The 11062-nt window shown below is 55.6% G+C and overlaps 1 protein-coding gene across 2 annotated transcripts; it reads right to left on the bottom strand.

Moving 5' to 3' along the window:
• Nucleotides 1–317: 317 nt before the first annotated feature.
• Nucleotides 318–9947, bottom strand: LOC136006262 (uncharacterized). 2 transcript variants are annotated; one of them, XM_065664303.1, is made up of 20 exons: nucleotides 9928–9947; nucleotides 9395–9446; nucleotides 7918–7997; nucleotides 7671–7796; nucleotides 7487–7566; nucleotides 7289–7409; nucleotides 7093–7182; nucleotides 5804–5908; nucleotides 4347–4524; nucleotides 3711–3784; nucleotides 3467–3616; nucleotides 3167–3321; nucleotides 2605–2719; nucleotides 2416–2526; nucleotides 1983–2159; nucleotides 1713–1868; nucleotides 1522–1623; nucleotides 1282–1384; nucleotides 1118–1177; nucleotides 318–1044 (listed from the first exon to the last, which is right to left on the bottom strand). In XM_065664303.1, the coding sequence occupies exons 2-20, from the start codon at nucleotides 9411–9413 to the stop codon at nucleotides 896–898; spliced, it is 2151 nt and encodes a 716-aa protein (XP_065520375.1). In that variant the 5' UTR covers nucleotides 9414–9446; nucleotides 9928–9947; the 3' UTR covers nucleotides 318–895. The 2 variants fall into 2 exon arrangements, with proteins under 2 accessions (XP_065520375.1, XP_065520376.1); XM_065664304.1 differs by lacking the exon at nucleotides 9928–9947 and having other exon boundaries at nucleotides 9395–9522.
• Nucleotides 9948–11062: the final 1115 nt, after the last annotated feature.

The following is an 11062-nucleotide window of genomic DNA, read 5'->3' as shown; positions in this document are numbered from 1 at the left end:
GTTTAACCCCCCCCCCTTCCCCTCCCCCCCCTTTATAAATCACTATATTTGTATAAATGGTGCCTTTCCAACCCCAAATCGTGCCTTTATCTACCCATTTTCTCCACGGCTGGGGGAGGGGCCTCCCTGTGACCCCCGCATTGCCCCGCCCAAATCATCCCCCCCCCAATTGTGTATATTAATTTATACATCCCCATGCTCTTATTTAATGCCCTCCCCTCCCGTTTTGATGTTGATGGGAATAAAACTGCTGCCCACCCCCACCTCCCCATAGTGGTTTGTTCCACAAGGGAGGCGTAGAAAAGCGGGGTCGCGACCATTTTGAGGGGCTGGGGGGGTCCAAGCCATTTTGGGGTGCTGGAATCCCATTTTAGGGGGGTGTCTCCTATTTTGAGGCATTGGGTACCCCATTTTGGGTACTGGGGGGAGTGACCCCTCTGTTTCATGCCCGATGAGCCCGCCCACAGGAGGGGGTGGCAAATCCGGATGGAGCAGGCTCTGATTGGTTGTGCCTGCTTGGGAGGCGTGGCTTTATCCAGTGGGTAGTACCAAGAGGCGGATCAAGAGGGACCGCACCGGGGTACCCGGGTGCGCTCAATGGAAGCGAGGGGGGGATTGCGATGCTGATGCGTGACTTTTAGCGTAAGAATGGACCAAATTCCTTTGGAAGCACCGTTTCCTTCCACAGTGGCACCCCCTTTGCTGATCCATGGAAGCAGGGAAGCCTGGAAGGAATCACTGCATCTTCATTGCGGGATAACAGGGAATCAGGTTTGGTTGCCGTACTGCCTGGATGCTATTGATGGAGATGGAGAGCAGGGAACGGGGCGGTGGAGGAGCTGCCCTTCGGTCTCCGGAGCTCCTTGGTCCGGGTTTGTCTCTGCCATCCTTTTCCCTAAGGAAAACTGCGCCATTCCCAGCAGCAGAGTGCCTGCAGGCAGCGTCCCAGGCTCCGCCGCTCCGGTGCACTCCTGAGGATGAGCACAGTCTGTGCCGCCAGGGAACGAAGGCCGGGATCGCCCTCATGCAGCAGCGGTTCCAGGGCTGTGATCCAAAGAGACCGGGATGAGCTCCCCCATAGCCTCCAGCATCCCCCCAGCCCCTGCTCCCTCCTCACCTCTGCAGATCTCCCCCAGCTTCCTTGGGCTTTTCCCTTTTAGGGGCCGTGCAGCCAGTCCTGGGCACAGGGATCCATTGGGATTCATCAGCATCCATCGGGATCCATCAGCATCCATCAGGGATGCAGCAGTGGGGACCGGGATGGGGACCGCAGGGGCTCACCAATGAACCTGATGGCTGCCTCTTGCAGGGGGACCTGAGCATCCTCCAGGTACTGCAGGCTCTGGTACAGGTATCCCTGAATCCTCTTCCTGCTCCGCTCCACCTGCAGAGGGAATGGGATGCTACGGAACCCCCCATTGGCTGGAGCGCTCCCAGCGCTCCCTTTCCCATCCCAATGTGTGATGGGCAGAGCGGTCCAAGGGGTTCCAGTGGGAATAGGGAGGGATGCATGGCCCATACCAAGCACTCTGCAACCCTCCACATCTGCCTTCTCTCCAATAGGCGCTGGAGCTCTTCCCACCCCAGAAGCGTTGCCGCAGCAAGGAGAGCTTCCCGGGAAGCCTGCACAGGATGGGATGGGAGATGGCACCTTGGGGATGATCCCACCCTCAGGAATGTGGGATACGGGGCTGGCGGTTGCGGGTCCATACCTCGGCCACGCTGTGGCTTTGGTCGCTCATGCGGAAGAAGAGCGGGAGCAGCAGATCCCAGGTTTTGCTCCGCACCCTCCACCTATCGCAGCCAAGCACCAGCTCCAGGAGGAATCGGAACAGGCGGATGGAGAGCTCCCGGAGCTGGCTGCATCCCTGGAGACAAGGAGGAAAAGGAGGGATGTGGGTCAGATCCTGATGGGATGCAAAGCCCTGGAGCCATCCCCATGTGAGCTCCAAATCACTGCATGGGGCCCACGCAGCTCTTACTCCATCAAAGAGTGGCCGGAGGTCCCGCACCAGCCCCACGGCAATGGAGCTGGCCTCTGCCCTTGGTAGGTGACCCATCACGTTCCATAGGATCATCAGGGCCTTTATCCTGAGCTCCTCACTGGCATCCCGGATACTGCCCATGATGTGGGGCAGGAGCCGCTGCAGTTTCCTTGCCTGCAGGAAGAGATTGGGTCTCCCTGTGGGGAAGCCTTGACCTAAGGCTGTGGTCACCAAGGTCATGGCCAAGATGGGTCCGTATGGCCATGCCCTGCCCCATGGTCAAGAGGGCTCCCCGTGACCCGTGGCCAAGAGGGCCCCCCATGGCCATGCCCTCCCCCATGCCCATGTCCTACCCCATAGCCAAGAGGGCTCTCCATGGCCATGCCCTGCCCCATGCCCATGTCCTGACCCATGCCCATGCCCCACTCACCAAGTCAGGATTCTCTGACAGCTTCGAGAGGCATTCCAGCAGCACGGACACTGTCGACAGGCTCTGCGGTTCCTCAGCGCCCTCAGCACCACCAGCACCGGAGGCCATGGTCTAAGGCAAACACAGGCATTGAGACCCCACCGAGCCTGCAGGGCTCATGGGAGGCCAGCAGGGCCCTTTGGGACTCACAACCAAGCTGTGGATGGAAGTGTCCCGGGTGTCCTGGAGCATCCTCAGCAGCTCCCGTAGGGCCTCCGAAGTCTTGGATACGGTCAGGACCATCTCCCACATGCCCACGTCAGTGCTGGAAGGCAGGGCGCTGAGTCAGCATGGTCCATGCATCTCATGGGATGCCCTATAGGGGTTAGCGGTGGTGCTCCCCATGGGTTCGGATGCAGGGACCCGCTCCTCAGGGATGTCAGAGCATCATGGAAAGGGCCTTAAGATCATCCAATTAAAACTCCAATGCCACACGTTGAGATGGAGGGACCCACTCCTTAGGGATGTCACAGCATCCTGGGAAGGGCCTTGAGATCATCCAGTACCAGCCCCAATGCCATGGGTCAGGATGGAGGGACCCGATCCTCAGCATCATGGACAGGACGTTAAGATCATCCAGTTCCAGCCCCAATGCCATGGGGTGGGATGCGGGGACCCGCTCCCCAGCATCATAGAAAGGGCCTTAAGATTGTCTGTTGCTGTGGGTCCTTGGGTCTGGTGGCCATAGGGACCAAGCCCTCAAGGCTGATACCTGTCTCTCAAGGGCACGTTGAGGACCATGCTGATCGTCAATGCCCTCGGGCGCTTGATAGCCATCAGGACGAGGAGCGCGTCCATCCTGCACCCCGTCGCTTCCCTGCTGCTATTCCGCAGGCATTCACGGATGCTCTTCACGACGCTTGGCATCTGGAAGCGGGAGCATGGGCGAGGATGGTGCTGGGACCACGTTCCCCATCCCTCTCTGCTGCTTTGGGTACCTAAGACCCCTCCTAGGTTTGGGATGGAGGAGGAAGCACCAAAGGGGATGGGAACGCAGCCATGGGGCACCCACCTCCGCCAGCCAGAAGTCGAGGTCGCTCATGACCAGCTCCAGGATGTCCTCTGCCACTCTCCTGTCAAAGATGCTCGAGTCCTTCATGGCCTCGATGACCACGCAGACGATGTCTGTCCTCTCCCGTGGATAAAGAGAGCCTGCAAACCTCTATGGGAGGAAGGTTGGGAGCATGGGAGCTGCGTTGTCCCTGCTTGGGGAAGCATCCCACCGTAGGGTCCAGCAATGGGGGGAGCTCCATTACCATGGTGAGGTCTTGGGGGCTGGTTTCTTCATCCCATCTGAGCTCTCCCAGTTTATGCTCTGGCTTTGGCCTTTCTGAAGAGCAAGGGAGACACAGGAGAGTCAATGGGATACAAGGGAGTCAATGGGATACAGGGGAGTCAATGGGATACAGGAGAGTCAATGGGATACGGAAGAGTCAATGGGATACTGGAGAGTCAATGGGATACGGAAGCATCAATGGGATACTGGAGAGTCAATGGGACACAGGAGAGTCAATGGGATACGGGAGAGTCAGTGGGATACTGGAGAATCAATGGGACATAGGAGTCGATGGGATACGGGAGCATCAATGGGATATGGGAGAGTCAATGGGACACAGGAAAGTCAATGGGACATGGGAGAGTCAATGGGACATGGGAGAGTCAATGGGATATGGGAGAGTCAGTGGGACACGGGAGAGTCAATGGGATACAGGAGAGTCAATGGGACACAATAAAGTCAATGGGATACAGGAGCATCGATGGGATACCGGAGAGTCAATGGGACACAAGAGAGTCAGTGTGATACAGGAGAGTCAATTGGACACAGGGGAGCCAAAGGGATACAGGAGAGTCAACAGGAGCAGTTGGGGGCAGCCCATCACGGCTTCCGGTACCTTCCTGCCGCAGGAGGTACTGATGGAGGCCGCAAAGAGCATCCAGGGCCAGGGAGCTTGTCCCGTCCTTGGCAAAGCAGAAGAGGAGGAGGTAGCCCAGGAGCTGGCCCAGGAGCGGGGCCGGGAGCTCCTCTGGGGGGATGGGGCTGAAGGGGCTCCTACAGGTCGGGCGCAGGTTCTGGGGAGGGAGAAAGAACAGGAACAAAAGGTGAAGAACCCAAAGAACAAGGAGGAAAGAAAGGAGAAAGAAAAAGAGGAGGAGAAGGGGAAAGAGGAGGAGCAGGAAGAGAAGTAGGACGAGGAAAAGGAGAAGGTGAAGGAGAAAGAAGAGAAGGAGAAGGAGATGGAGGACAAGAAGGAGGAGGAAGAAGAGAAGGAGAAGGACAAGGACCAGAAGAAGAACCTGAAGGACAACAAAAGAAGAATGAAGAAGAAATGTGAAGAGAGAGAAGAGAAGGAGAAGGCGAAAGAAGAAGAAGGAAGGCGAAAGAAGAAGGAGCAGAAGAGCCTGAAGGAGAAAGAAAGAAGAAAGAAGAAGAAAGGAAAAGAAGAAGGGGAAGAAGAAAGGAGCAGGAGCAGAAGCAGGAGAAGGAGCAGGAGCAGGAGCAGAAGCAGGAGGAGGAGCAGGAGCAGGAGCAGGAGGAGGAGAAGGAGCAGGAGCAGAAGCAGGATGAGGAACAGGAGCAGGAGAAGGAGGAGGAGAAAAAGCAGGAGCAGGGGCAAGAGCAGGGGCAGGAGCAGGATCAGGGGCAGGAGGAGGAGCAGGAGAAAAAGCAGGAGCGGGAGCAGGAGCAGAGGCAGGGGCAAGAGCAAGAGGAAGAGGAAGAGGAGGAGCAGGAGCAGGAGCAGGGGTAGGGGCAAGAGCAAGAGGAAGAGCAGAAGCAGGAGGAGGAGCAGGAGAAGAAGGAGGAGGAGGAGCAGGAACAGGAGCAGGAGCAGGAGCAGGAGCAGGGACAGGGGCAGGGGCGGGAGCAGGGGCAGGGGCGGGAGCAGGAGTAGGAGCGGGAGGAGTAGCAGGAGCAGACCCAGGAGAAGGAGAAGGAGCAGGAGCAGGGGCAGGAGCAGGAAAAGGAGAAGGAGGAGGAGCAGGAAAAGGAGAAGGAGCAGGGGCAGAGGCAGGGGCAGAGGCAGGGGCAGAGGCAGAGGCAGGGGCAGGGGCAGAGGCAGGGGCAGGGGCAGGGGCAGAGGCAGGGGCAGAGACAGAGGCAGGGGCAGGGGCAGAGGCAGAGGCAGGGGCAGGGGCAGAGGCAAGAGGCAGGGGCAGGGGCAGAGGCAGAGGCAGGGGCAGGGGCAGGGGCAGGGGCAGAGGCAGGGGCAGAGGCAGGAAAAGGAGGAGAAGCAGGAGCAGAGGCAGGAGCAGGAGCAGGCAGACGCAGGCAGACGCAGGGTGCTCTGCAGGTCCCCGTCTCCCCATGCAGGAGTCGCTGCCTCCCTCCGCGGTCCTGCCGGGTCCTTACCCTCAGCGTGTGGTGGTGCTCCAGCAGCTGGGTCAGGGCCACGATCCTGCCCAGGGCCCTCTCCCTCACGACGGGGCTGGGGCAGCAGCTGAAGTGCAGCAGGAGCTGGGCAGGGGGGAGAAGCCGCGGGTGAGCCCCGGAGCTGCGGCAGGGGCTGGACCCTCCCTGCTTCCACTGCAGCTCCCGCTGAGCATCACCGCGGGGTGGGCAGGGATGGAGGCAGTGGCACGGGAAGGGGTGCAGGGGGTGAGGGCTTGGTCCCCTCACTGTGGGGGATGCCCCGGCCGCAGGGACCAAGGCACGGCCCCGCTTCTAGGGCTGGGCTGGGCTGGAGCTGGCCGGGAAAATCAGTGCCTCAGCGCTGCCCCTGCCCTGGGGCTGCAGGGGCTTTGGGTACTTTCCAACCCAACCCACTCTGTGCTCCTAGGACTGCAGGGTACGTGTAAACACATGTGAATAGGAATAGAGTCGTGGAGCTAAATAGGTATAGGGTAGGTCTAAATATCATTGAAACATAATTATAGATATATAAACATATATATAAACATAAATATAAGTATTAACATAAATATAAATACGAATATTAACACATATAAATAAATCTAGGGTTAGATACAGATATTGATAAGTAAAAATGAAAATACTAATATAAATATTAAACAATATAAATGTCTACCTATAAACATATATTAATATCACTATTAATATAGTAATACTAATATAGATTTAAATATTAATACTAATATTAGTCAATATTGCTATTATTAATCTTTCAGTATTATAGATATCTATATAGAAATAGATATAAATAGAAATTATATAGATATAGGTATAAATACATCTACTTAGATATAAATAGATATAAATATATCTAAATATATAAGTAGATACAAATATACACATACACATACACACATGTATACACATACATATACATACATACACACACACATATACATACATATATATACTTATATCTATAACAGACAAGTTCGTCCTCCAAAGACCTCTTTATGCACCAGTTCAGGGCAAGGGAACCAGTCCATGGGCCCCAGCAGCCTGGTCCCAGCCCATGATACCAGGAGGCAGCAAAGACCCCATTCCAGGCGGGCTCAGCCTCTTGATGTGGGGTCCCTGCCCTGAGCTCTACAGGCAGCAGCCGCTACCCCCTGCAGCCCCCATGCTCCAGGAGGGCCTTAGGTTACCCAGAGGAGGGGGGCCCCATGGCTCTGGGGGGGCCCCATGGGTGAGGAGCAGCCCCCATGAACCCCACTGCGCACAGGCCAGACCTGCAGGATGCTCTGCAGCTCCTCACCGCCCCTGGGGTCAGGAGAGTTGAGCACCAGACTCCAGAGCATGTTATCCATGGACTCCAGTGCCTGCAGGGACAGAACAGAGCCCTTTGGGTACCAAGAGAGCTTCAACCATGGGCATCCTGCAGCCCCAGCGCTCTAAAGGAAGCTGCTGGCTCCTGGAGCACCTTACCCGGACGTAGTAGTAGGTATCCAGGCCCCAAAACTCCTCTTTCGGAGGCAGGAAGAAGACGCTTTTGCAGCAGGTCTCTAAGAGGCGTCTCCCTTGTTCCGCAAGCCCTGACTCCACTGAGCTGCAAAGGAAGAAGGCTCCAGTTGGATGCTGGTGCTGGGAGCAGTGGGGTCCCCAGGAGGGATGTGCAGTAGGTACCTCAGTTCCGCTATCGCATCCATGGCAAGATGCCGCACCTCCGTGCGCAGCTGGTCCGTGGGCTGCTCTTGGAGCAGTGTCTGTAGAGCACAACGGGGATAAGGGACCTGGAAGTCCACCAATGCTGCCCTCACCGGGTGCTGGAGGCCTTTGCCTCATAGCATCCCCATGGGGGTCCCTTCACCTGAATGGTCTCTGCGAGGTGGTTCTTATGGCAGAAGACATCCAGGCCCTGCTGCAAGCAGCAGAACCTGGCGGTGCTCAGCAGGAAGCAAACGCTCTCAAGGAATCCAACCTTTTCATGCTCAGACTGGAAAACAGTGGGGATGGAGGCACAAACAGGGCATATGAGAGGGGACAGGGGTACCGGAGCGCTAGCGGTGAAGGCAGCACCCAACAGCACCCATCAGCGTCTCAATGGCCTTGCTCACCATGGCTGGGATGTTGACAAATGCCTCAATGCGCTCCACTTCATCCTGCTCCAGTGTGTACACGGGTAACCAGCTGTCATCTAATGGAGGAAGAGGGGAGGTTTGGAGAGCAGAGGAAGATCTGACCCCCGCCAGCATCCAAGGAATGTGGTGCTGGTCATAAAGTTATGGAATCATAGAATGGGTTGGGTTGGAAAGGACCCAGAGATCATCCATTGGGTTTTCCAACCCAACCCATTCTATGCCTCTATGATCCAATATCACCAAGGGTGCGTCCAACCTGTCCGTGGATGGAGCATCCACCCTGTGCCAGCGCCTCACCCCCTCCATAGGGCACAGCTTCCTTCTATCCAAGTGGAACTTCCCCTGTTCCAGTCTGAACCCATCTCCCCTTGTCCTGCTCCCAGACCAACGCTCACCAGTCCTCAATGGCACGACCAGGGATTCCTCACAGGACTCCAGTGAAGAGATGCTCCCCTCAGGAGCCTCATCCCTCTCCCAAGCCTGCCGGGGGGATCTGGGGGCTCCCTCCATTATCCCGCGGGATGCAGGAAAGGGATCAGGGTAGCGAAGGGGAAAGCTTGGAACAAACGCAACAGGGCTTGAGCTCAGAAGCAACCGAACGGCTCCTTCCTCCTGCTCTTTCCTGTCACTGTCTGCTCCCCTGACCAAAGCGCTCAAGTAGGGTGAGACAAATGAGGTCACAAAGGGCCCTGTTTTGACCCGTTGCCATGGTGACCCGGCTGGGTTCTAGACTGAAGCTGTGGGGAAACCTGCTGCAGGGCCATGAACTGGGGCTGTCACCCAAAGCAGCATCCCTGCACCCCAACATGCTGCGTGTGGGGACCCTTCCTTATGGGGCTCAATAAAGATGGGGTTTGGGGTCACTTAGGGGTACCAGCAGTGTTGGGAGGGATGGAGATGCCTGTGGTTGATTGTGTTTTGGGGTACCATGCAGTTTTGGGGTGGTTTAGGGCTACCACAGGGATTGGAAGTGTTGGAGATGCCTGGGGTTGGTTGGGTTTTGAGGTACCATGTAGTTTTGGAGTGGCTTAGGGCTACTGGGATGGATGGAAATGGCTGGGGCAGGGTGGGTTTCTGGGTACCAGACAGGTTATGGAATGCTTTAAGGGTACCAGGGCTATTCGGGGGAGTGGGAATGTTGGGAGTGATGCAGATGCTTGGGACTGAGGTGAACAAAGACCCTCACGTGAAGACACGGAAGCTGTGGGTCTGGGGGAGTGGCAGAGCTGCAGGGTGGGCATCAGGCCCCGTATGTCTGTGGTGGCCATAGAGGGTGTTGCACAAGCAGAGCTGCTGCAGGTGATGGAAGCCCCTTGAAGGAAGCTGCTGAGAGTCAGGCTGAGAACGTTGGGGCTGGAGAAGAGACCTCCGAGCAGCTTCCAGTGTGTGAAGAGGGGGTTACAAGGATGCTGGAGAGGGACTTTTCTTCAGTTGGTTCTGAAATGTTCATCACCTTGAAGAACCAGCCTCATCTTGCTCTCAACAGAAGAGGTCCCAATCTACAGCTAGCAATGAAGCGTGGTTTTGATTTACAGCTTACGATTCCCCCCTTTGAGCTTCACAGGGTGCACATAGATCCCATAAGCCTCATCTCCTCTTAGTTTCCCATCTGTAATGCTGAAACCCCATTATGAAGAGCGGCACTGAACCGCTGAAACCCTCGTAGGGTCCAAACACAAATCAATCTATTACAAACAGCTTCTTTAATCTTATCCAATTGAATAGTCAAGAGTCCCAGTCCAGTTCCTCACAGCAATCAGTCAACCCATGTGTCGTGGTTTAAACCAATCCACACAGGTCGTCCACTCACCACCCCACCCCCACCCCGACCCTCCCCTCTCCCGGAGGGATGGGGAGGTGAATCAGGAGAATGTAACTCCCACGGGTTGAGATAAGAACAACCCAGTAACTAAGGTATAACACAAATCCCTGCTGCTACCGCCAATGATAATATTGATAAGAGAAAATAACAAGAGAATACGATACCACCGCCGAACGAGTTCGAGCGCCCCGAAGAGAGAGTGTGCCCTTCCGGGTAACTCCCAGTTACCTCCCTGGGCATGACGTGCTGTGGTATGGAATACCTCTTTGGCTAGTTTGGGTCAGGTGTCCTGTCTCTGCTTCCTCCCGGCCTCCCCTTGTCCCCAGCAGAGCATGAGACTCACAGAGTCCTTGGCCAGAATAAACATTACATAGCAACATTTAAAAACAGTCGGTGTTATCAGCTCTCTGCCCATGCTGGAAGTCAAAACACAGAGCTTGCACCAGTTACTAAGAAGGAGCAAAACGGCTCCTGGTAAACCCAGGGCACCCAGGACTATGGTTTTCCTGCATCTCTAAGGCTTTAGTGTGAGAAGTTTTCCTTGGAAAGTGATCGCAGTCTCTGTGTTTTGAGCAGGAGATGGGGAGTGGAACAGAGGCAGAGCTAGGACTTCATATCCTCCCAAGTTTTTTGTTACAGAGGAAAGAGACTAAATGGTGTAAGAAGACCTGTTCCACCCTCTGAGATTCTTCACAGCAGGTTTTGGAGAGGCCAGCTTCCTGAAGAGGAAAAACTAGGAGCAAAAGTTGTGTTGTGTGTTCCCCTCACTGCACCCCTTCTCTGCTCCCCTTCTCACTCCCAATTTGCCCTTCTGCCCTCTGAGGTCAGTACGAAGCAGTGGGCAGGTGGGTTTGGGAGCCTCAGACCCACAGTGTCCGTGCACTGTGTGGTGTGTAGCCAGACGTGCGTCTCTGTTATCATCCACTCCCATTCCTTCTTCTGCTTTGTTACACTCCCATTCCTTCTTTCTCTTTGTTAATCAAGACTTCCCTTTGGTTGTTTTTTACAATGTGATTTCCAGTTCCTATCCACAAATGTCCCTCCATCTCTACGATAGCTGGAGAATAGTACAGCTGCTGAGACTGCAATTTGGCATGTCCTGGCTACGTTGAGGAGTTTCTCATAAAAATACAGGCCAAAAGAGACATACCGCATCCTACTGGGAAAGCAGGAGTGTTTGTGGCAGTAGGCCAGGAGGCCCCTCTGAACAAGTCCCTCTGGTCCCTGAAAGTGGAGGTGTGGGATGCGCTCGTCGTGCCTTCCCTGCTGCCATTGTCAGGGCTTTCTGACGTCCGGAAA

Source organism: Lathamus discolor, unplaced genomic scaffold (assembly GCF_037157495.1).
Source record: "Lathamus discolor isolate bLatDis1 unplaced genomic scaffold, bLatDis1.hap1 Scaffold_125, whole genome shotgun sequence".
Taxonomy (NCBI): domain Eukaryota; kingdom Metazoa; phylum Chordata; class Aves; order Psittaciformes; family Psittacidae; genus Lathamus; species Lathamus discolor.
The sequence above is the reverse complement of the archived record's forward strand: the minus strand, read 5'-3'. Positions and strand labels throughout refer to the sequence as shown.

Coding starts and splice junctions, on each gene's coding strand:
- LOC136006262 (XM_065664303.1), bottom strand. Junction 5,909..7,092: donor AGCTGCAGAGCATCCTGCAG/GTCTGGCCTGTG, acceptor CCCCCTGCCCAG/CTCCTGCTGCACTTCAGCTG. Junction 2,527..2,604: donor CTTCCATCCACAGCTTGGTT/GTGAGTCCCAAA, acceptor TGTTTGCCTTAG/ACCATGGCCTCCGGTGCTGG.